This window comes from Coregonus clupeaformis, chromosome 13 (assembly GCF_020615455.1).
Source record: "Coregonus clupeaformis isolate EN_2021a chromosome 13, ASM2061545v1, whole genome shotgun sequence".
Lineage (NCBI taxonomy): Eukaryota > Metazoa > Chordata > Actinopteri > Salmoniformes > Salmonidae > Coregonus > Coregonus clupeaformis.
Genome location: NC_059204.1, coordinates 42185642 through 42212398, shown reverse-complemented (window position 1 = coordinate 42212398; position 26757 = coordinate 42185642). Strand labels below are relative to the sequence as shown.

General features: G+C 45.6%; 1 protein-coding gene across 1 annotated transcript in view; it reads right to left on the bottom strand.

The window, feature by feature from the left end:
- Positions 1–1432: 1432 nt before the first annotated feature.
- The window catches only part of LOC121579506 (leucine-rich repeat transmembrane protein FLRT1-like), a 35997-nt gene continuing 10672 nt past the window's right edge, over positions 1433–26757 (bottom strand). The window contains exons 2-3 of the mRNA XM_041894127.2: positions 11544–12358; positions 1433–6179 (exon numbers count right to left, since the gene is read on the bottom strand). Coding sequence (XP_041750061.1) covers positions 3999–6086 — 2088 coding nt within the window. The 5' untranslated portion in view covers positions 6087–6179; positions 11544–12358 and the 3' untranslated portion in view covers positions 1433–3998. The remainder of the gene's footprint in view (positions 6180–11543; positions 12359–26757) is intronic.

The window sequence follows — 26757 nt, the reverse complement described above, 5'->3', positions numbered from 1 at the left end:
TTTCACGTTCTTATAGTCAGCCAGAATTGCTGTAATAATGTCCCTTCAGTATTAGGGCGTCCAGTAGCATTGGACGCAGTTTAAAGATGCTCATAAACAGGCCAGTGTAAATGTGAGAACAGGTTAACGCCGGCCCGTCTGTTCTAGGATTTGCGTGTGTTTGAACAGAGGAAGAAATAAAGAACAGAGGACAATGAGTATAATGGTACTCATTGTAGGTCTATCAGCTGTGTGTGTGTGTGTGTGTGTGTGTGTGTATGTGTGTGTATTTGCCTGTAGGATATGAGGGGGCCAAAGCAGTGAAAATCAAAACATCTATACCACAGCCAACAGAGCTGTTTGGCTTCGGTTGAGAACAACTGTGCTAGGTAGACAACTTCAAATAGGAACAGGTACACTCAAACAGGCACAGAGATACACAGAAGACACTAATGTTAGACAGACAGACTCAAACACACACACACACTAACGCACAAAAACCAGACTCCGGACTCCACAAGGCTTTGCACATCTCCTTTAATCACATAGAAAAGAGACATCCTTTATACAAAATAGTTAATTGTTTCTCAGTATAACACAGAGTCCAACAAAGGAGGATGTTTCAACAGCAGCAACCTACAAAAAGTACACAGGAAAAATATGGAAGGGTAGACAAAAAAATAACAGATAACAGTCAAATAATTCCTTGCTCTGATTTTCAAACCGTAAAACCACAGACCCTTGTGTTAGTTGGTGCCTGAAACCTGGATCCACTCAGCATGCCAACGGCATCCACCTCTTGTGTGGGTTGGGTGATGGGCACTCCACTAAGGGAAGGGGCATGAAGAGGGCACGCTGAATGTGGATTTAAATGTGCAATAAGGGATGATAATGATGATAATGATGAGAGCACCATTTCACCCGAACAAGTGTGCTGGGTGACGGATCCCCAGCTGACCCCGTTTGCGCTCTCTGTTATTGTGCAGTTCGCATCGGTCTGAACACAGATAGAAGTGTTATTTTTACAGAAACACAGACTAGGCAAACAAGGTCTTTCTGTGGAGCTAGAGCAGAAGAGGAGACGTCTGTGTTAATGGGCTGCAGGTGGAACAACTGCTGGTCTGATTCATCAGGAGCCACACAATCTGACACACACACCAACACACATCCAGTACACATACACACCAACACACATCCAGTACACACACACACCAACACACATCCAGTACACATACACACCAACACACATCCAGTACACACACACACCAACTGCTGGTCCAGTCAGCATGAGCAGTAAAATATGCAGATGGTCAAAAAAACTCAACCAAATTACCACAAGTGCTCCCTGCTCTCACTGCGATGCACACAATCTGCATACCTACTATGGTCCCGTGTAGCTCAGTTGGTAGAGCATGGTGCTTGCAATGCCAGGGTTGTGGGTTTGATTCACATGGGGGACCAGTATGAAAACAAAATACGATGTCGCTCTGCATAAGAGCGTCTGCTAAATGACTAAAATGTAAATGGTACTCTCTCTCAATTTTGCCCAAACATACACATCTAGGCATGCAAGCTCAACTAGGAACAATAGTTGTACACCAAAGAAATGCAATTAGTTTTATATGAGAGTGGTGGAGTAATAGGGCGAGAGGGAATTAACAGTGAAATATGCAGGCCTGGTTTCTGTATGTAAGCTGGTTACCTGTGATATGATTCTTCCCCTCACTAATACCCCAATGTGTGGTTACTTTCAGATCAGGAAAAATATACTTCAACAGTTCTTTGTACTCTTGCATGAGGTGAAATGGCGACATTGTTGCTGTAATGTGATAGATTATACTTTGATTGTGACCCCTCTGTGAGAATTGATTTCTAAAGCAGGTGTACACTCAATAGGGACACTACCACAAACATTTTTACACTTTTAAAAGGCTCAGTATTTCATTTTTCCTGTAGAGACAGGTGTGGATGGTATCTCAAAGTGGAAATTAGTGATTGTCATGTTAACACCATAAAATGAATAACATTAAATTGCTATAATTTCTGTCAATATTTCCCAAAATAAAAACCTGCCACCAACAGTGTTAGTTGAACCAGTTTCACATTTTGTATTTAAAATAAAATGAATGCTCCTCAGACATATCGTCTGACAGTCGGCCTACTATGAAATCCTATCAGATAGAACAGCCAAGGAAGCACGATTTGTTTCCACCTTGGAAACAGTAAAGTGATAAACAAGCAATAGAAAATATTAAAGCAATGTGGAGTAGCAGGGTATGACAAATAGGTTTATGCATGGATGAACTCTGTCGTTCCAGAGCCATCATTTCTGTTCCATCTTCTGCATTTTAATCTGTCTCTATCTTTTCCTCTGTGTCTCTCTAGATCTATTTCTCTGCCCTCCTCACTCACTGTTACATTGCTGTAAGTGCTGATACATTTACATTTGTAGTGCTACTTGGTAGGAGAAGTGGACTGAGTAGAGGACTATCACCAGTGCCCACACAAAGTAAAATAAAACTCACCCCACTGTCGTCTCACCCCCACCTCAGATCCTCCACCTCCCTCACCCCCTCCCACAGTGCAGGTCCACAGTGTTGCGGTTTGATCATCTACCTGATATATCTCGCTGTTTACACACTCATTTTCAGATTCACGCTTACATGACTGCTGTGTCTGTCCACAGGATGCTCCACAGAAGTCTTCTGTCCCTTTGGGAATCGGCCCACTGGTGAACAACACAGAATGCCATCTAGTACAGAGCGGAGGCTCCCCTTCTCAACCGAATACCACCACCTTCTAAGGTAACTGGATAAGTACACAGGCACAAGAGGGAGAATGGAGGTTGGACTCTTATGTCTCAAAGGAGTGATTTGTCAGTCTTGGGAGGGGGTTGGGGGTACTCTATTATTAACCAAGTTCTGTGTTGTAATCGGACGATGTCTCTTTTGCTTCAGATAGTTTCATTAAAAGAGGTGTACATAAACATTCAAGCTGGTGCAGTCAAGAAAATGTTAACCATCAGTTGGGCCTCATGAGATGTTTTGTATCTTCTTCTTGCTCAGAAAGAAGAAAGAACAAGTAACTTCTCCATCACAAAAGTCAAGGTCCAGTGTGGGTCATCTCCAAAACATTCACAGAAAACTAAACCAATAAATAAGGGTAGCAGTGAGGGACTGATCAAAGAAACAAGCAGGGAACAATGAGTTCTCCAAACACAGTCCAGTGGATGTCTATCTAAGTAAAGTATCTACAAGCCTGGGCTGCATTGAATTCAATGCATTGTTCCGTTATAGAACCTAGCGAGAGTCATCAAGGATATCATCAAGGATAGCCACCCCTGACAAGACCCTCAACCTGTGGAACCACTGGATCAGGCCACAACTAGTCTGCTTTAAGACAAGCGGTTATGTGGGCTGTTTGAAAGATAACTATTCACAGCTTTACAGAGCGCTCTCTTCAGGTAACTGATAGGGCAAACTGGGCACATCAGGATAGTTGAGGCATTTAAACGGATGAGACAAGAGGGCAAAATATGGCCAGTGGGCAAGTGATGTGTATCTAAGAAGTTTGTCTCTCTGACCCTTTCAGGACTTTTTAACCTTACATCTTAGTGCCTCATGTGGCTCGCCATACATAAGCCCTGAAATGGAACTGTACTGTAAGTGAAAATATCCTGAAGTTTCAACACTGCGTGCACATTCTTCTCACTTGTCTCACTGAGAGAGGGAGCAGTGATGGAAAACATCCACTGATCATTACTAAGGGTGTGAAGAAGCAGTCTGTATCAACACCTGTAATGGGTTGTTCGTTCGCTCCTGCTGCTGTGTACCAGATAGCTGTTTCCTGCAGGCATCCCAGCCAATTAATCAAATAGTGTCAGTGCAGTGAACTGCAGGCTTAGTTGGAATGGGAGACTAGAATAGGAAGGCACAAAGGGGTTCTTCAGAAGAACCCATGCGGACAAAAAACAGTATCCATACAGTACATCTAGAACATTGTGGAACGGGCCAGGTCTATCACGTGTAACAGTAGTCTATATCTGGGATCCCTCTTTCTCTATAGCCACGGTTGGTGCTATACCCTTCATTGGACACTTGGTGGGCACCTTTGTAGAGGGCGGTGCCATTGGAGGGGAATATAGTGTGGATGATGTAATCCTCCCGGAGGGGCTTGGGCTGCAGTGGCTGGTGGGTAGCCATGGGTGTCATCTGGAACCCTGGGCCTCGGATCTCCAGGATGGTGGTGTCCTTCTTTGTGCCTGACTCAATGTAGTCATCGTAGCTCTTTCTGGAGCTGCCACGGCTGTATTGATCACGAGAAGACAGGCGTCTGGCCCGATGCCCGTACCAGCAGAAGATGGCGAATATGAGGGCCAGAGAAACGATGACCGTAGCTCCTCCAATGATCCCAGCCAGAGGCAGAGTAGTCATGTGTTCAGGGTCCTGGTTGTCCTCCTGGCCTGCGTCTGGCTGACTGGGGTCTGATGTCTCAGCTTTAGCACACACTGGAGCTTCATCTGAGTCAGGGTCTCCGCCTGCCATGGCTCCTTTCCCCCGAGAGCTGGCTGCCAGGGGCACCATGCAGATGATGTAGCTGGAACTGGGGTGCAGGGAGGTGAGCAGGTACTCTCTGCGGTCTCCTCTCACCAGGGTCTCTGTGATAGAACCCATGGCAGCGCTGGTGCCTAGCCGCAGCCAGCTGAGTCTAAAGGAGGAGGTGGGCTGGGCCACGCTCCAGGTGACACGGATGCTGTCGTGGGTCAGGGGCTTGACATTCAGGGCCAGGCTCTTACCCACTCCACTGCTACCCAGGGTGTAGTCTAGACCAGAGTCTGGGAGCCCCAGGCCAGGCCGCTTGGAGCGCAGGGTGAAGAGGGAGCCCTGTGGAGGGGAAAGGGTGGTGGAGCTAGCAGCAACCCCTCCTACTCCACCCACACTGTCTCTGGTCCCACTGCCTGTGGCTCCAACCCCAGCCCCGGCAGGCACTACCCCTGTGACTTCACACTCCTCCATCTGGCTGGTCAGGTCCTTGAGGGCCATGTCTCGAACCTTTTCGGGCCCCTGGCAGGTGAGGCCCCTCACCGTGATGGAGTTACCCCTAGCGTGCAGCCAGTCATGTAGCCAGCGCAGGTTACAGCCACAGAACCAGGGATTCCCCCGCACCAGCAGTTGTCCCAGGTTGTCCAGGTCTTTGAACAGGCCCCGAGGCAGGGTGGTCAGGTTGTTGCCAGACAGGTCCAGTCTCTGGAGCCTCCTCATGCCGTCCAGGGAGCCACGGGGCATGTGGATCAGAGCATTGTCCTGCAGGGAGAGACGTTGCAGGTGGGCGTTGGGCAGGTTGAGTGGCGGGGTCAGGAGGGAGTTACGCACCAGTGAAAGCTCTGTCAGGTTGGAGAGGCGGGAGAAGGTGTCGTCTGCGATGCGCTGATTGGCCAGGAGGTTCCCGTCCAGGACGAGACGTCGCAGGGAGGAGAGGCCGCGGAAGGCGTGGGTGGGGATGGTGGAGATACGGTTGTCGTCCAGCCTCAGCTCCTCCAGAGAGCCCGGGAGCCCAGAGGGGATGCTGGACAGGTGGTTACGAGACAGGAAGAGCAGACGCAGCCGCGGGTTGTCAACGAAGGCCTTGTCTTCGATGCTGACGGTGGAGACAGAGTTGTCGTCCAGGTGCAATTTCTCCAGCAGTGGCATGCGGGCCAAGGTGGCGCGGGGAAGCGTCCGGATGTTGTTATCCTGCAGGTGCAGCTCCTGGAGGGAAGGAGGCAGGTGCATGGGGAAGTCATCCAGCTCGTTATCGTACAGGTAGACCACTCGGATGGTTAGGTGTCGCTCCAGGGAGGTGGGGAGCCCAGCGTTGTCTATGTGGTTGTTCTGAAGGTAGAGCACAGTGGCAGAGAGGGGCAGAGGGGGGATAGAGCTCAGGCCACGGTCGTTGCAGTAGATGAAGTCCTCATCACATCGGCACACTGAGGGGCACACTAGGTCTTCCTCCTCGTCGTACCCCTGGGCTGTGGCTGCAGCAACCTCCAGCACCTCGGCCAACAGAGTCAGGCAGAGCATGAGCAGGAACAGCCAATCACGCAGCTCGGCCACTCCCTCCGTCGCCATGGTACTGATGATCAACTTCCCTTCCTCTCGGTCTCAATGTCTTAGATCCTTGAATGCTGATGATGAGCTCAAATCAGGCCAACTCCTTCAGCGCTAGAAATAATGAAAAGGAGACAGGTTTTAGTTAACAATCCGCTCAAGTGACCAGATTACTAAAAAGGTTCAATTGAAATTCCAAAATCACTTAAAATTGCCAGGATATAACAAGCTTGACAATGTATTTCATTCTGCCTAAACCATATCCCAACAAATGATTCATGGTCACATGGAAATTGAACCGCTACAGTATCCTAATCCCTTTTAATATCTCGACTTCAATCCCCTTGTCATGGTGAAGTGGCAGTATTGTAATCTGCTTCCAGCAGGAGTTGGAGGAAAGGAGAGGATTTTTCTTGAAATCAATTTCAGTAAAAGAAACAATGAAATATATCAAATATATCAAATCATTTTGAGAAATTGAGTCAAACAGTGTGCCTAAAGGGAAATTACAACACAACTCATACAGTTTTGTGATCTGTCTACTGAAAGAACCGGGACCTGGTTAAATCCAATAGCTAAGGCCTGTTATTGCTGGTCTGACCACATGGTCAGGGAAATCTCCTGGCCCTATAACATACGCACTACTGTATTTGTTTGAATTTTCCCAGAGCGCACGGACCAAGCAGATTGTGTAAACAGTACATCCCACAGTTTTTGCATGAACTATAACATATGGATATGTGTGTATATGTGTGTATGTGTGTATAAGCATGAGTGTACAGTATGTGTTTGTGGCAGAGTAGAGTGTAATTTTGAGTCTGAGCAGCTGTGCAAATGAGTCTGTCAAACAGAGTGGAGTATTTGGGTCAGTCCCTTTAAAGGCAAGATTGATTGATGTGGCGGAGAGTGTTGGAGGGATTAGGGGAACATATGGAGTTGTGATTGTGTGGATTAAGCAGGTATTAGAAAGAATAGATAAACTATCTTAAGCACTTTCGACAGTTACATTAGTTTCTCCATTCCATGGTTACTCATTTGGCTTACGCTTTTAGGGCTGGTCCAATCCACAGACAATGACCTAATTTACAGCTACGGTACAGATGCATTGAGGGTGTGAGAGACTGTGTGTGTCTGTGTATAATTGTAGGCGTACAAGCTGTACAGTGACAGGTGTCTATAGACGTGTGTGAGCATGAGCCAGGCTGTACACGACACGTACTGCATGTGTCCCCACACATTGCTGCAGTCAAAGTTACAGTCATCTGTATTCGGGAGACATCAGGCAATGTGGGGCTGTGTGAACGGAATGGGGAGGGGGGTTTGTGTGGAAATGGGCTGGCCAGACAGGCAGTCGCCTAAGGCAGGGTACAGTAAACAAAACAGCCCTCCGATACTGGAACTGGAGCGAGAGGGAGAGGACAACCAAGGACCGGATCAATTTACATACAGAGATAGAGAGAATGAGAGAGAGGAGAGAGAGAGAGAGACAGAGAGAGAGAGAGAGAGAGAGAGAGAGAGAGAGAGAGAGAGAGAGAGAGAGAGAGAGAGAGAGAGAGAGAGAGAGAGAGAGAGAGAGAGAGAGAGAGAGAGAGAGAGAGAGAGAGAGAGAGAGGGAGGTGAGAGAGAGAGTGAGTGAGTGAGAGAGAGAGAGAGAGAGAGAGAGAGAGAGAGAGAGAGAGAGAGAGAGAGAGAGAGAGAGAGAGAGAGAGAGAGAGAGACAGATATCTAGCTTCACCATGAAATCAACTACAGAAACCACATCTGGCAGCAGTCACATCCACATATTCATGATAAGGAGAATCTGGCAATGATAACCAGAGGATGCCGGTGTATCAGGAAATCCCCTCTATTGATGGCAGAGTGGAGATAATACTGGCACAAAACATGCCCATGTCCTTGAATCTAATTTCAAATTTAGGGATTGGTGTAGGGGAAGAGGTGATGCAAACAAGAGATGGCCAAGGTGATGAAGGAAATAAATAAATCAAAGGATGGTCAAAATAGTGGAGACTGAGGATGAAAAAAAATCTATGCAAGAACAAACATTCCCCATTTACTTTGCTATGCTACAATATGGCCCGATTCAGTCATCTTTGTACTATCAACTCTCCAAAATATAATGCCCGTAGATTATTATTTGTATGTATCTCAATATAGGATGTATTAACCATTCTGCAAGACCTTGTCTTTGGCAGTAATGTACAGTATATAGTATTTTCTGTGAGAGAGTGACTATTAGAACCCATCCATTGTGCTTGAGTCAGCATAGTGCAATCAGTGAGCTTCATTGCTTGTCTGGAAAAGACCCTGGACCTCTTCAGAGTCATTAGCTCTGAACTGATGCTACTGCTACTAAATCTGAATCAGCTGCCTTCAAAATGTCCTGTAGGCTACAAATGAACCTGACGCTACAAAAACATATGATTGTATTAAATACATTTAAACTATATAATTATTAATGGCTTTAAAGATAATCGATGCACATCAATTTATAAATAATTATATTAACATATCTAATCCACTCAATCTATAAATTCAGAGCAGATACTTTAAATCAAAGTAATATAGAGACAGTACTGTTACCATATCTTACATTTCATCTGAATACTGTCCCTTAGGGCCGAATCCTAACATGAGATACACACACCATCATTTAAACTTTAACTCAAATCTCCCAGTGACAGTAATACATGATTTCTGTGAATGTTTCAGAAACAGCCGTGAATGTTAGGTTAGAATGTTACCCATGAGTCATTGAGGTTAAGTGCCTTGATATGAGCACTACAACACTATGACATGTTCCACCTGGGATTTGAGACAGGATTCGTCTTGTTGCTAGTCCATTTCCCTACCCAATCTGCTGCTGCTGCTACTGTCGCTGCCCTATGAATTCATTTGGCTCTATGTCTCTTCCCCAGGAATCCCAGATTAAAAGTAAATCCTCTAAGCATTAACAGAGGAGTCGTGGCCCCCTGCAGCAAAATGCTGCCGCATGGAGTGGAGGGCCACTCTGACACATGAGCAGAGACGAATACCAAATACATCAGATTATATATTTATTTTTTTTATTTTATTTTTTTTTGTCATTTAGCAGACGCTCTTATCCAGAGCGACTTACAGTTAGTGAGTGCATACATTATTTATTTTTTCAAACCCACAACCCTGGCGTTGCAAACACCATGCTCTACCAACTGAGCTACATCCCTGCCGGCCATTCCCTCCCCTACCCTGGACGACGCTAGGCCAATTGTGCACCGCCCCATGGGTCTCCCGGTCGCGGCCGGCTACGACAGAGCCTGGATTCGAACCAGGATCTCTAGTGACACTAGCACTGCGATGAAATGGAGCATGTGATTTCTGGTGCTGATGATTTCCGTGAATTCCTGACTGCAATATCTCCAGGTTGGCTGTTAGATGAGATCTGAATTGAAAGAGGTGCTACATCATGGACTTTTTGCCACGTTGTCATTTCACTCTCCCTGTTATTGCGTTTCCCAGCCAGTCTATAAGTAATATAATAATATGCCATTTAGCAGACGCTTTTATCCAAAGCGACTTACAGTCATGCGTGCATACATTTTTTTGTGTATGGGTGGTCCCGGGGATCGAACCCACTACCTTGGCGTTACAAGCGCCGTGCTCTACCAGCTGAGCTACAGAGGACCATACTATAGTGGCCCTCTGTAGGACACTATAGTGTATACACATAACCTACTATAGATTCCACTAGCTTACAAGGCAATACTGCACAAACAAGGTTTTTTAGAAAACTCAATATCTATGCATTAACCTTTTTCTCTATATCTCTCTTTCCATCTTACTTACTTCTATTCACCCTATCAATAGCCGTGTTGATGTTACATCAAAATGGTTCAGGAAATCCGGGAGTAAATGTTTTATTAGTTGAGTTGGCCCCTACAACACTTACAGTTTAACCAAAGTAGAAATTAAAAGCAGAGAATACCCCATTAATAAATAAAAATCCACGATTTAGATTTGAGGATGGGGGGGGGGGTTAGTGTACATGGAATAGTTTTTTGCTGCCATCACGCTGAACCTGCTTCTCAGTTTGAGCATGAAGGGTGGTTTGGAGTGGTTGAAATGGACGTGCAGAGGTGAGGCAGAACCAGAGCCAGCCGGTATCATCTGTTGAGGCTATAAGACACCCCCTCCTCCTTCTCATCCTCCCTCCCTTCCCCTGTCTCTGTTGGCATTGTGTGCACATCCTCACAAACCCTGCCCAGTATCACAGTTTAGAGATAAAATAGACATACATATTACACAGGAAATCACCTGTGTGTATGTCATAGGCTGGTGGAAGGAGCCATAGGAGGACGGGCTCATTGTAATGGCTGGAATGGACTCATGGAACGGTATCAAACATATGGAAACCACATGTTTGACTCCATTCCATGAATTCCATTCCAGCCATTACAATGAGCCCGTCCTCCTACAGGTCCTCCCACCAGCCTCCACTGTATGTGTGTCAACATCTGCATGCACATATATATTTACCATTGTTTATGCATGTGTGGGGAGGACTGAATTTGTATTCAAGCCAGTTTCTAGTGTGCAATATGAAGAGATAGGTTTCCTCCCTCTCTTTCTCCCTCTGTCTTCCTTGTCACACTCCTCTCATGCACGTGCCCTGCATTAACAATGAGGTAGCTGATTGAGTCACAATTTATCCCTGGTTCTCTCTCTCTCTCTCTCTCTCTCTCTCTCTCTCTCTCTCTCTCTCTCTCTCTCTCTCTCACACTCACACTCACACAAGCCCTTCCACTCCCTCTGTTTCACCATGCTTCCCTGTTTCAAAACCTCTCTCCCCTTTCCCCTCCGCTTGCTATTCACACCGCTCCTTCTTTCTCTCCCTACACTTACATGTATTTATATCAAAACATTTCTTAATCCTTCGTTCTACCTGTTTTATGAGTAAGGTGCTCTTTTATCCCCCACTCCTCGTCTTCCTTTGATTCTTCCATTTCATCTGTCCCTCTTCCTCTCTCTGCATATTTCAATGCATCCTTCGGTTTGTGACCAGTGCACTACGTGCTCCTCTCTGCCCGTGCCTCTCTCTCTCTTTTTTTCTCTCTCTCTCTCTCTCTCTCTCTGGTCTACAGCAGTGATTCTTTAATCCCGTCTTACACTGTCCCTTTCTCCTTCAGCTGATGAAAACCTAAAAGAGAAAGAACATGAAAACCCTCTCTATGACAAACCCTCCCAATAAACAAATGCTGGATAATAACCTTCAGCATCTCTTCCAGTCCCGTACACTAATTATTATTGCACCAATAAGGAAACCACATCACAATTCATCAATCTGTTAGCTGATTACAGGCTGATGTGCTATCTAAATGTGTTAATTTGAATAAAAAGACCCTTTGTGTTGTAAATTATACAGATTTGTGGTAGTGAGGAAGTGCTAATTAAATCCATGGCTAATCGTTAGTGGAGATGGTGTGAACACAGCTTTCTCACCTTGTCTTGTCCAAGCTGGAGCTGTGAGTCTGTCTCCTCTGGAGCGTGTGGGTCCTGGTGCTATGGATAAATAAATACAGTCCACCTCCAGGATTCAGACTACTCCCAGGCAGCCCTACTGTACACTTGCTTTAGGCCTTGGTGTGGGCTTGGATTTTCCCAATAAAAAAATCCCTCTGAGAAAATGCTGCTGGCTGTATGAGTAACAGCTCTATCCCAGTAGAGCCCTCGCTTCGATTCCCGGAATGTCTGATCTCAAAGCCATATCCCAATCGAAGCGGAGTCCACATCATCTTATCCGTTTCCCTCTCAGAGCTGGGCAGAATGGTATGGAATATACTAAGGAGACTGAATATTTCGACTGATCTAAAAAGATTAAAAGTAGGTTGCGATATCAGGGGTTTAGCCTAAGATCCTGTTGCCCTATTCTATGCCTCAGTTCCTTTACCAAAACTGAATCCCACCAAATATATTAGTCTTCTAGGAGACAGAAAAGTGTTCTTGAACTAACAACATTGCGAGCATTAAACCGTGTCAACCATTATTAGGCTTTGGTATTAAAAAAATACTAACTGAGGCCAATCATAAGACATGATACTCAGTCCCATTCAAAGACTTGATATCTTCATGCCTACTCCAACCTTGCTTCTTTGAGGGTAGCGTTCTTGAAACATTTGAAAGTATTTTTAGGTTGACCTGTTCTGACTTCAGTAGAGACAGATTCCTCTCTGTGTTGATCAGAGGGGATGAAATCCCTCTCCAGTCACACCTGTGTTTGGTGCTCCATTGTAGCTTCAGCCTTTGACAGTTACTCTCTGTGAAGAAAACAGAAAAAGCCATGCATTAGGATGTGGCACAACCATATAATACAATACAGTAACAATGGCATACAGTCATGATAAATAACACTTGAACTTGATCAAGGGAAGGGGTCACAGGTTATAATGTTTATCATGACAACATTATGTGTTGCTATGATTAATGAATGATGAAAAGCGGAACAAGATACTGCATAAATCTAAATAAATACTATATAATAATTTGACCATCTATCCATCCATTCATGAATCAATATGTACAGTATTTATCTGTTGAATTTACAGCAGGGTTGGGGTCAATTCGAATTGTCAGTCAATTCAGAAGTAAACCACAAATTACATTTATTGTCAGTGATTTCTCAATAAACTGAAAAGGAGAAGCTATTTATTTAAAAAGATTTTCAAGTTTTTAATTTTACATTCAAATCACTTGGTGAATTGAGTGACTTGAATTGGAATTGACTCCAACCCTGATTTACAGTGTAAACCCTCCAGGTGTCAGTTATAACACCCAGTAATAAAACCACATATGGAGCTCTGGAGGAAGCCATTGATGTGAGATGCAACAACAATCTAAATCTCATCACATAGGTTTAGTCCTTTACAGTGGTTTGCGAAAGTATTCACCCCCCTTGGCATTTTTCCTATTTTGTTGCCTTACAACCTGGAATTAAAATAGATTTTTGGGGGGTTTGTATCATTTGATTTACACAACATGCCTACCACTTTGAAGATGCAAAATATTTTTTATTGTGAAACAAACAAGAAATAAGACAAAAAAACAGAAAACTTGAGTGTGCATAACTATTCACCCCCCCCAAGGTCAATACTTTGTAGAGCCACCTTTTGCAGCAATTACAGCTGCAAGTCTCTTGGGGTATGTCTCTATAAGCTTGGCACATCTAGCCACTGGGATTTTTGCCCATTCTTCAAGGCAAAACTGCTCCAGCTCCTTCAAGTTGGATGGGTTCCGCTGGTGTACAGCAATCTTTAAGTCATACCACTGATTCTCAATTGGATTGAGGTCTGGGCTTTGACTAGGCCATTCCAAGACATTTAAATGTTTCCCCTTAAACCACTCAAGTGTTGCTTTAGCAGTATGCGTAGGGTCATTATCCTGCTGGAAGGTGAACCTCCGTCCCAGTCTCAAATCTCTGGAAGACTGAAACAGGTTTCCCTCAAGAATTTCCAAGTATTTAGCGCCATCCATCTTTCCTTCAATTCTGACCAGTTTCCCAGTCCCTGCCGATGAAAAACATCCCCACAGCATGATGCTGCCACCACCATGCTTCACTGTGGGGATGGTGTTCTCGGGGTGATGAGAGGTGTTGGGTTTGCGTCAGACATATAATTTTCCTTGATGGTCAAAAAGCTCAATTTTAGTCTCATCTGACCAGAGTACCTTCTTCCATATGTCTACCAACACCAAACGTGTTTGCTTATTTTTTTCTTTAAGCAATGGCTTTTTTCTGCCCACTCTTCCGTAAAGCCCAGCTCTGTGGAGTGTACGGCTTAAAGTGGTCCTATGGACAGATACTCCAATCTCCGCTGTGGAGCTTTGCAGCTCCTTCAGGATTATCTTTGTTCTCTTTGTTGCCTCTCTGATTAATGCCCTCCTTGCCTGGTCCGTGAATTTTGGTGGGCGGCCCTCTCTTGGCAGGTTTGTTGTGGTGCCATATTCTTTCCATTTTTTAATAATGGATTTAATGGTGCTCCGTGGGATGTTCAAAGTTTCTGATATTTTTTTATAACCCAACCCTGATCTGTACTTCTCCACAACTTTGTCCCTGACCTGTTTGGAGAGCTCCATGGTCTTCATGGTGCCCCTTGCTTGGTGGTGCCCCTTGCTTAGTGGTGTTGCAGACTCTGGGGCCTTTCAGAACAGGTGTATATATACTGAGATCATGTGACAGATCATGTGACACTTAGATTGCACACAGGTGGACTTTATTTAACTAATTATGTGACTTCTGAAGGTAATTGGTTGCACCAGATCTTATTTAGAGGCTTCATAGCAAAGGGGGTGAATACATATGCACGCACCACTTTTCCGTTATTAATTTTTTAGAATTTTTTGAAACAAGTTTTTTTTTTCATTTCACTTCACCAATGTGGACTATTTTGTGTATGTCCATTACATGAAATCCAAATAAAAATCAATTTAAATTACAGGTTGTAATGCAACAAAATAGGAAAAACGCCAAGGGGGATGAATACTTTTGCGAGGCACTGTATGCTTCAGGGATTTAGTAGAACGTAAATGCACATAAACGCCCTTCATGCACCTTTTTATACGTTGAACAGCATTTAGCCTATGCACCTATGGGTAATGGGTCATGTTGGGTGGGGAACGATGAGCACATTGGAGGATTAACATGAAAATTAATGCAAAATGTAGACCCTATGTCTCATATTAGACTGCAATGATGTGTGAAAAACACCTGTGATAACACCCTTCCTAAGCAGTGGGAAGTATGAGAGAGACTGTGCTGAAGTGTGAATAACATTCACATATGGGTGTGTAAAATCTGTGTGTGAATAAAACTGCATTTATGTTGGTTATAGCTGTGTGAGAGTGTGTGTGTATGAGTAGGAGTGTGTATGTGCACGGCTCACTGTGTGTTCCTCCCTCTAGCTCTTTAACTATTCTGTACACACCACCACCTCATCTCTGCCTCTCAATTTATCATTTTGTGAGGGATGGGGGAGATGGAGGTGGGAAGAGAGAGGGAGAGAGAGATAGGGAGAGGGAGATGACAGGAAAGAGAGGAGGGGAGGGGTCATGAACTCATTGGAGAATAGGTTGGAGGCAGGAATTACTTTCAACCTGAGCAACGGTTCAATTAGGCTGAACAGGGTGACAGGGAAGTGACACTGGTCAATCCTAAGGAGAACCCAAGCATGCCAAAACACAAACCCTCCCTAACATGTATGGCCGTGTGTGTGTGTGTGTGTGTGTGTGTGTGTAGGGGTATTATGAATGTGATTTTGAGGATGATTGCTTTTGTATTTGTTGAGTGTGTGTGCTCGAAATGTGTGATGAGATTCTGTGTATGCTGTGCATGCTGTGTATGCTGTGGATGCTTGCATATTTTTTGTATGTGGGTCTTCTGCATCTTGCATGTGATTGTGAATACATGTGAATGTGATAATGTTGTGATCAACTGAATTAGGCCGTCTGTCAGCATATGAATTGTGCATATGATGTGTGGGTACTGGATGCAGAACAGCCACCAAGAGACTGCCAACAGTCAACAGTCAGCACTAAAATGTGAAGATGTGCCGGTTTTATTGCTCAGTGTTTATTAGCTTATTCTATTATTAAAATTCCATTGAAGCATCACAGCCCTTTTCCCTTCTGCCTGGCTTCCTCTTAAACTCTCTCCATTCTGCCTTCCATTGTTCCCAATGGTATTAGAGAAAGGAAAATCCTATACTGTTTTGACAAAGATGTGTCGAGTACATAAATGCAGAATACAATACAGTGTGTGTCCGTTTGTTAGTCACTCTGATTTAATATGAATCAGTCACTGGAGACAGCGGAGGCGCAGTAACCTGAAATGATTGGACACACACACATACTCTCACACAAAGACACGGTGCGATGTGACTGGACTTTTAACACTGTGCTGCACATAACATCTATTCACTGGCAGTGGCGAGAGAGAGAGAGAGAGAGAGAGAGAGAGAGAGAGAGAGAGAGAGAGAGAGAGAGAGAGAGAGAGAGAGAGAGAGAGAGAGAGAGAGGAGCAGTGGAGTGGGGGAATAACAAAAATTATAAATACAGAGCAAAGACTGAAACTATGTGAGATTAACTCACATTATCAGACAGCCCCAAACTTTTCTTCTTTCACGCCTAAGACAACATTTACAGTACACTCCTCCTTACTCCCTGTCTCTGTGTCTCTGAGGCTGGGCTCGACGGGCAGCTGAGCATCAGTTCTAATAAGAAAGCCTTTAGCACAGTTAATTAAGAGACCCATATGCAGCATGTGATGTTCAATTTACCCTCTCTCATTCTCTCTGTCGCTCTCATTCTCTCTGTCTCTCTCATTCTCTCTGTCTCTCTCATTCCCTCTGTCGCTCTCATTCTCTCTGTCTCTCTCATTCTCTCTGTCTCTCTCATTCTCTCTGTCTCTCTCATTCTCTCTGTCTCTCTCATTCTCTCTGTCTCTCTCATTCTCTCTGTCTCTCTCATTCTCTCTGTCTCTCTCATTCTCTCTGTCTCTCTCCCGCTCTACCTCTCACTAATCTCATTCAAAATCGTTCTCTGTTACTTTCTCTCCTTCCATCCCTCTGCTCTGTCTGCAGTCTGCCCTTTCTGTTTCATCTACCCTTTTGTGCCGGTGCCATTTTGAGCCCTTCAGATGGTTCTCTATTCCGCTCTGCGATCAGCCGTCTCTCTAAATGCTTAACTAGATGCGATTCAACGTGCCAAATTCAGGCGAGGAGAGGAGAGAGGGGGAAGAAGAAAGTGGTTGCGGGGGAAATGTGAGAAACGAAAAAGGCGGGAGAAATATTAAGCAACTCGTCGGAAACCAGGAAAGCAGTCTTCATCGGAAACCCAAATATTGGTGCGGACTGAGCCAAATGGAGTAGCCAGTGAGACTAATGTCAAGAGAAGAGGGAGAATATGGGGGGGAGAGGGACAGAGAATGAAGTGGATGTGGGTGTTGAGGGTCAAGAAGGACAGACTGTTTTAAAGGATATGAGAGAGGAAGGTAGGAAATGAGAAAGGTGACATAGATAGGAGAGGAGAGGAACAGAGGGGGGGATGGAGGGATACATTTTTAAACGTTCATCCTTGTGATGGAGCTCTAATTAATAACAGTCTCAGGTTCATGATCAGATGATTAATGAATTCACTGTTCATAAAAGGGCTGAGTGAGCATCCCTGGGGGACGATACAGGTCACTAAACCTGTCACTAAACACACACACACACACACACAACTGTCCATGTGCCACACGCTAATATACGGTGCACACAGAGGTGAGCCAACCAGTAAGATTTGTGGTTGAAGAGACCACCCCGCTATTATAAGGATCAGTGTGTGATTGCTTTGCTCGGAGCATGTGATCAAGTTGACACGTTAACTTGTTTTTCTTTGCTTATTTGGATCCCCAGTAGCTTTTGCAGAAGTAGCAGCTACTTTTACTCTAATCTAACAAGCATTTTCTTACAGGATTGGCTATTCACTCGTTCAGGGTTTCCCAAACTAGGTCCTGCACTCAGCAAAGTAATTAAATAGTATTCATTAACAATCCCTAGATGATGGGTTCAGCTTCTGTCATCTCTTCTTGTCACCATTCACTTCACATACAGTTGTTTTTATACCTGTGTAATAACACAGTAATAACACTATAGTGACAACAATTATTATCAACATGTTCTTACATAAACATATATTTAGCTAAGTACATGAGAAAAAGGACATTACCAGTCATACATGTCAAGCTATAAGAATAGATATGACTGGAAAGTGCACAAACCCCATTTGTCCCTATTTTATGATGTAGTGGGAGACAGATTGCAGAGTTGCAGGCAGAAATTGTTCGTGCCCTCAGCTGAGTTTGATAAATTCTGTCTGCTGAGCTCCACTAATCACTGCAGCCTGTCACAGGCACAGACACGCCCCTTTCTCCCCCGAGAGGAAAGATTCTGCTGCCGACCCACATACTGGCACCCCTTCAACACACACACAAACACACACACTGTGCGCATCAGTTCACTGACCACCTAACCACATCATCCCACTATATCCCCTCTTGCACATGGTATAATGTCCTCTCCATGTCTCCCCAGTAACAAAACAAATACAGACCATATCCCTCTTCTCTATCCTCTATCCCCTTGTGTTCTTTCTGGATAACACACTCAAATACAAAAATGTCCATGTCTGCCATTTCTCATGGTTTCTCTCTCTCTGTCTCTCACACACATACTGTATCTACAAATACACACACACACACACACACACACACACACACACACACACACACACACACACACACACACACACACACACACACACACACACACACACACACACACACACACTCCCCTTTCTCTCTCCTGCTCTCTGTATCAGTGTAATTGATGCAATGACTGGAAATAAACAGGCAATTTAAGTGCTGGACACCTCACTGCTCTCTCTCTACCTCGCCTCTCTCTACCTCCTCTCTGCTCCCCCTCTCTCTCCCTCCTCTCTGCTCCCCTCTCTCTACCTCCTCTCTGCTCCCGTCTCTACCTCCTCTCTGCTCCCCCTCTCTCTCCCTCCTCTCTGCTCCCCCTCTCTCTCTCTCCTCTCTCCCTCCTCTCTCACCCCTCTCTCTCCCCCTCTCTTCTCCTCCTCTCTCTCCCCCTCTCTGCTCCCCCTCTCTGCTCCCCCCTCTCTCCCCTCTCTCTACCTCTATGCTTCCTCTCTACCTCCCTTCTCTAATGCTGAAGTCCCACAGTCACACACAGGTGGAGGAAGGGGGGGACAAGGTCAATGCACAGAGAAAAAGTGGGGAGGGGGAGAAGGAGAGGGAGGGAGAGAAGCTGGCACTAGGGGAGGTAGGGAGAGGGAGAGGGACAGAGGGCGTGCAGAGAACACAGGCTAATCTCATCTGTGACTCATATTTGGATGACACCTTTAAATTACAACTTTAAACCCCTCAGGAGGGCGACAGGGTGTCATCCACTAAACCATTGTTGCCGCCTCTGTTCCCAGGTTGTTTGATCAATATAGACTCTGTTTTTGGTCAATTCCACATTTTGGAGGGTGTGAAAAATTACATGGTGGCTTTGATTGATGGTGCAGCAAGGTAGAGAGGGAAGATAGCTGAGTGAGCAGCACTCTGTCTGTGACTTCCATTTAAAAAGTCTCAGCAGTTTGAATGATGGGTCACCCTGTCCTAACCACTCAGCCCAATGAACTGTGCTCGCCTCCAACCTCTGAAAGCCTGCAGGCAGCTAACTCTGACAACAAAGACACAAACAACCACCCAGTCTGAGCTAACCAGCCACATCAACCCCACCAACCTCCGAATGCTGTGTCGATGGAGGATACTCTGCAAGTGTGTGTGTGTGTTGTTTCTTATCCCAGTTCCCAGTTCTGTTAGTATCAGTTCTGTTCAGTCACACTGCATGAATATTAAAAGGTTGCAGCCCCAGTTGTGTGTGCTTCTGAGTTAATAATAAATGGGCTCTAATGATTTAATGGGTTTGCATGTTGACACATCCCATAGGCTTTGAGCCACTTGAGCCACCATACTCTACATACACGCACTAATGGCGAAAGAGAATGAGGGATAGAAAGAGACAGCAGAGAGAGACAAATGGAGGGAGACATTGGCGACAGAGAAGAGGGCGACATTGGCGACAGAGAAGAGGGCGACATTGGCAGAGTTCCCATTTCTTTGACTTAAAACATCCCTAATGTTGTTTCTTCTACATCTCAGTCTCCACATTCCCATTTGATTTAGATTTTGTCACTCTCCCTCTGTCTCTTCTCTTGTTCCCTTGGCTTTCCTATTTCTCTCTCGATTGCTTTTCTTCCTGTGGTCTACTACACCAACCCCCCACTCCACCTCAACACCCATACATATGCACACACACACACACTCTCTCTGTGTCAACCTTAATCTTGTGGGTCTCCCACACTGACCACAAGGCAATATTCCATTAGCTATATTGCCTATTTTACAATTGAAAGTGAGCGCAGCTTCCATTGTCTCCCTTTAGCCCTTCAAAAGCTGCCAGTCATAAACCCACTCCCTTAATAACACCGCCACAAAGGCAATAACTTTACTTCAACATTGAGACAACTTCCTATGTTTGCCAAGCCAGTATTTATAGAAAATTTCATTTTTTTCTTTCCAGACAGCGTGTATGCTGGAACAAATCCACACCCATATGGTTCCCTATGAGTGTCCTCCACTGAAGCCTTTTAGTTATCAGACACTTTGCAAAATTGCATATCAAGAATTCAGGTGTCACTCTCACAATGCTTCTGTATTATTTCAGTATAATTGAGAAAAGACGTCTGTAATACTGACACTGCCCCTCCCACCCCAGCAAGATGAGCTGCACAGTGACAGGCCTGTACAATACGCTCTCATAGATATTCTTTTGATCCACTTTGGTTTTTACCAATGCGTCTCTGTGTGACAATAGCATTTCACCTGAACCCAACTACACACTGGAACCTTCGTATTCGAGTATTAACTCTAATCACGGCCTGAAAGCAACAGAAAAAGGCAGCATCCAGACTACCATAGAAATGCAACAGACTGAGGTAGAAACAATTAGTGGTTAGACGTTTCAAGACAGAGAGAAGACAGAGAGAAAGAAAAACAGCCAGGAGACACAACAGAACTCTATTTGAACCCCAGCTCAACTGATCATCGTAGTTCATTTCACAAACGAGACGACAGAGCCTGAAGCACAGAGAGGACTTCTCAGTGGCAGGAGGCAACTAGGGATGGAGGGAGGGAGAGAGGGATGAACCTGTCCAAGCTGCTGGAGAGACAGGTCTGTGTGCACATGGGCCTGTTTGTACTCGCCACATACACACACACACATGCCTCCCAGTGCAGCTTTCTGGAAGGCTATCCACCTGCACCTGATCCAGTCTCATCTTTACAACAAACCTTATGTGTGTTTAAATGGGATTTATTTAATTCAGACCTTTCTCTGTTGTTGTGAATGCGGTCTGCTAATGTAATCCAATTAGGTGTGGTCCTCTGCCTTATCTCATTACGTTAAGATCCCTGTGACGGCCTTGTCTGCCACTTAACGCACATCATCCACTAAAACATGATTGATCAAGGGGTTGAATTGAAGGATTGATTGATTGGTCAGTTGATAAAGAAAAAGTCCCCATATGGCTGGTAAAACACAAGTATGGGTTTCATTTCTTTCGAGTTCAGATGAAGGGCGTCATTTGAGGTAATCCACCCACAGATGTCTCAGGGACACTATAAAACAGCTGGGACTGGCTGTGGGCTCAGTTACCTCTGAATAGCTCTATAGTCTACGCTCAGTCTCCTGTCATATCCTCAAACTGTGGCTCAGAATGGGTCTCTGGAAAATGGTAGAGAACTAACCAGCTATAGAGGGTAACTGATGCAGAGGTGGCACCACAGGTTCAAAAGTGTTGTGGCAAAATTCGTACGTGTCTTTTCTGTGGCCTGGAGTTTTTCCTGATCTCATAACCTGGTCAGATAAAACTCTGGGTCCTGTTCGTAGGCTATGACAAAATATAATTATTATAGATAGCTTCCCTTTTCATCTGTGCTATGACTATAGGGCTGGAGTTTTTCTTGTCGGGTCATGTGAATTGGAAACACTCCTGGCCTAATGTGGATCAAGCCCTTTCAAACTACCGCAAACCTTGTTAATATTCATTCTGAATCTGATATTTAAAAAAAGTTACTGCTTGCATCAGTTACTTGATGTGGAATAGAGTTCCATGTCGTTATGGCTCTATGTAGTACAGTACGCCTCCCATTGTCTGTTCTGGACTTGGGGACTGTGAAGAGACCTTTTGTGGCATGTCTTGTGGAGTATGCATGGGTGTCCGAGCTGTGCGCCAGTAGTTCAAACAGACAGCTCGGTGCATTCAACATGTCAATACCTCTCATAAATACAAGAAGTGATTAAGTCAATCTCCTCCACTTTGAGCCAGGAGAGATTGACATGCATATTATTAATATTAGCTCTCTGTGTACATCCAAGGGCCAGCCGTGCTGCCCTGTTCTGAGCCAATTGCAATTTTCCTAAGTCCCTTTTTGTGGCACCTGACCACACGACTGAACAGTAGTCCAGGTGCGACAAAACTAGGGCCTGTAGGACCTGCCTTGTTGATAGTGCTGTTAAGAAGGTAGAGTAGCGCTTTATTATGGACATACTTCTCCCAATCTTAACTACTGTTGTATCAATATGTTTTGACCATGACAGTTTACAATCCAGGAATTCCTGATTCTACCTGGATTCTGTTGGAGAGGCTTCCATTAAAGAACACCCTCTGTGTTCTATTAGACAGGGAACTCTTTATCCACAATATAGTAGGGGGTGTAAAACCATAACACATACGTTTTTCAGCAGCAGACTATGATCAATAATGTCAAAAGCCGCACTGAAGTCTAACATTGGGGGAGATACTATGTCAACTTGTCCAATAAGAAACGCCTGCTTTCTTTTCCATTGGAAAATGTTTTTCTACGTTTTTCTATGATATGAACTAATGAATATGTCTGGTAAACGAGTTCGGTGCTGCTGCTTTGAAAGTGGTGCGCCACACCAGATTGAAAAGTACTGGGGCAAATTCTGTCTCGCCACATGTTTTCCGGCGGCTCTGAACTGATGGAATACAAGATATCATTGTGCTACACTGCTCACCTGATTTATGAGAATACGGAAACATTCACTTTGTGATTGGATGACTGCATGCTTCTTTCCCAGACACCAGTGGTGTAAAGTACTTAAGTAAAAATACTTTAAAGTACGAATTAAGTAATTATTTATACTTGTACTTTTACTTTTGATACTTAAGTATACTTTTAGACTTTTACTCAAGTAGAATTTTACTGGGTGACTTTCCCTTTTACTTGAGCAATTTTCTATTAAGGTATCTTTACTTTTACTCAAGTATGACAATTGGGTACTTTTTCCACCACTGCCAGACACCTTATAACCAGGCACAGGGGAATAAATAATTGATCTACCATTTCCTTTGAAAGACAACAAAAATACTTAGGAAATTAGTTTTATGAACACATCCTTTAAGTTTTGACCTGTCAGCGTTGTAAACATACAGCATTTGATCTATGTTTTTAACCCAAACACCTGTAGTTCCCTCAAGGAGCAGAGGAACTGAAAGCCTCAGGGGAGAAATCCATGATGCAACTCACAACATCTGAAAACCAAGCAAGCCAAATTAGAGCAAACATGCCAGCTCTCCTGTCATTAATTAATGTTGATGATAAAAATAGCGGTCACAATGATTTCCATCTGATAGGGCGGCTGGAAGGCATGCAAACTGTCTCACAATTCCACAGAGCCCTGACAAATCCTGCTCTCTCTCTCTCTCTCTCTCTCTCTCTCTCTCTCACAACAAGTCCTACTCCCTCTCTCTTCATTACTGTGTCCACGCTCTCATCCCTATGTTCATCTTCAGCTTGATCCTGTCCGTCTACTTCATTTTCTTTCTATTTCTGCCTCCCTCTAATCTGCTACTGCATTGTGTGTGTGGCTTTAATATGAAGTGTTGGACAAGCACTGCCTGTAATAATCCCGGATTACACATAGCTATTGAATGCATGTGTTTATGTGTGTGTTTTATATGTGGAAACTCACGTGGATGTGTTTCCGGGCACAACTGTAAATATTTTTAGGGGTAATTATATGTGTGAGAGAAAGAGCGTATGTGAGGGCATGCATGTCCAGTTACGTATGGGCGCATGCATGGTCCTAATCCTGTACTATAATCTTGTCTGCTGCCACTCTTCATTTGCGTAGCCATAATCTCATGTGTTTGCAATGGCTGGCATTTGTACTTTCATAATCTGGTGGAGAGGTCTGTAACCCAGCCCTCCAGAAAGCCCAGAGTGATCAGATCAAAGTTCTTTAAGCCTCCAGTCCCTCACAAATATCAAACCAACCCAAATGTAATGTCCCATTTGGGGAAGAGGGCTCACACCTATCTCTGGGAATTTGAAATCAACTTTGCCATTAAGTGTTGATGAAATATCATTATCAGAACAAGACAGAGTCTATGGAGACCTTTCCTTAACAATACCTTTACAGAGTTGTCTGCAGGTTTGATCAATGAAACTTGAAACTGTATTAATTGATGTGTTATGGCAGTGAGCTCAGTTTGATCTGAATTACTTTACCACAGGTCTAGATGATTTCAGATTATGAGGCTTGAGGAAATTCTGCATGAAAAGATTCCATCTGGTCCTAATAATAGTCAGCTCCTCTTTTACTGTTAAATTGTTAAATCATACCGTAGGCTTGCTGTTTATTACAATTTACACTTAACAAAAATATAAACGCAACATGTAAAGTGTTGGTCCCATGTTTTATGATCTGAAATAAAAGATTGCAGACATTTTCCATACGCACAAAAAGCTTATTTCTCAAAATGTTTGTGTACAAATTTGTTTCCATCCCTGTTAGTGAGCATTTCTCCTTTGCCAAGATAATCCATCCACCTGAATGGTGTGGCACATCAAGAAGCTGATTAAACAGCATGATCAAGAAAAGGCCACTCTAAAATGTGCAGTTTTGTCACACAACAAAATTGGCATGCTGACTGCAGGAATGTCCACCAGAGCTGTTGCCAAAAAATGGAATATTCATTTCTCTCCCATAAGCCGCCTCCAACGTCATTTTACAGAATTTGGCAGTACGTCCAACCGGCCTCACAACCGCAGACCACGTGTAACCGAATTCAGTGAGCAAATGCTCACCTTCGATGGCCACTGGCACACTGGAGAAGTGTGCTCATCACTGATGAATCCCGGTTTCAACTGTACCGGGCAAATGGTGTCATTACGTTTACATTTTAGTCATTTAGCAGACGCTCTTATCCAGAGCGACTTACATACATTTTCATACTGGCCCCCTGTGGGAATGAAACCCACAACCCTAGCGTTGCAAGCGCCATGCTCTACCAACTGAGCTACACGGGGCCTAGTGTCACGATCGTCTGAAGGAGGAGACCAATGCGCAGCGTTGCGAGTGAACATGATGACTTTATTAACTTAAAGCAACCACGAAGAAAACAACAAATGACGATCCGTGAAGTTCTATACTGAATACTACTAACAGCAACAAAGAAACAATAACCCACCACACAAAGGAGAAAACACACAGAATATATATGGCTCCCAATCAGAGATAACGAGCCGACAGCTGACACTCGTTACCTCCGATTGGGAGTCATCGACCAATCACCACATGACACAAACAAAATGAAACTCACCCATCCCCAACACCACCAAATGAAATACACCCAAACACATGAAAATGAACAACCCTGGCTCAATATAAACGTCCATAGAGCCAGAGTGTCACAGTACCCCCCCCTAAAGGTGCGAACTCCGGGCGCACCAACATCAGGACTAGGGGAGGGTCTGGGTGGGCGTCTGTCCATGGTGGCGGCTCTGGCCCCGGTCGTGATCCCCACCCCACCACAGTCACAACCTGCTTCGGTAGCCTCCCAATGACCACCCTCCACCTAACCCCACCTGGACTAAGGGGCAACCCCGGACTAAGGGGCAGCATCGGCCTAAGGGGCAGCACCGGGATAAGGGGCAGCACCGGGCTAAGGGACAGCACCGGACTACGGGGCAGCACCGGACTACGGGGCAGCACCGGACTACGGGGCAGTACAGGACTAAGGGGCAGCACCGGGCTAAGGGGCAGTACCGGACTACGGGGCGGCACCGGACTCAGGGGCAGCACCGACTCAGGGGCAGCACCGGACTCAGGGGCAGCACCGGGCTAAAGGGCAGCACCGGACTAAGGGGCAGCACCGGGCTAAGGGGCAGTACCTGACTAGATGGCGGATCCTGGCTGGCTGGCTCTGGCGGATCCTGGCGGGACGGCTCTGGCTGATCCTGGCGGGACGGCTCTGGCGGATCCTGGCGGGACGGCTCTGGCGGATCCAGGCTGGACGGCTCTGGCGGATCCTGGCTGGACGGCTCTGGCGGATCCTGGCTGGACGGCTCTGGCGGATCCTGGCTGGACGGCTCTGGCTGATCCTGGCTGGACGGCTCTGGCGGATCCTTGCTGGACGGCTCTGGCGGATCCTGGCTGGACGGCTCTGGCGGATCCTGGCTGGCTGACGGATCTGGCGGATCCTGGCTGGCTGACGGATCTGGCGGATCCTGGCGGGCTGACGGATCTGGCTGCTCATGGCTGGCTGACGGATCTGGCTGCTCATGGCTGGCTGACGGATCTGGCTGCTCGTGGCTGGCTGACGGATCTGGCTGCTCGTGGCTGGCTGACGGGTCTGGCTGCTCGCGGCTGGCTGACGGATCTGGCTGCTCATGGCTGGCTGACGGATCTGGCTGCTCATGGCTGGCTGACGGATCTGGCTGCTCGTGGCTGGCTGACGGATCTGGCTGCTCGTGGCTGGCTGACGGATCTGGCTGCTCGGCTGGCTGACGGATCTGGCTGCTCATGGCTGGCTGACGGATCTGGCTGCTCGTGGCTGGCTGACGGATCTGGCTGCTCATGGCTGGCTGACGGGTCTGGCTGCTCTGGCTGGCTGACCGGGTCTGGCTGCTCATGGCTGGCTGACGGATCTGGCTGCTCATGGCTGGCTGACGGATCTGGCTGCTCATGGCTGGCTGACGGGTCTGGCTGCTCATGGCTGGCTGACGGGTCTGGCTGCTCAT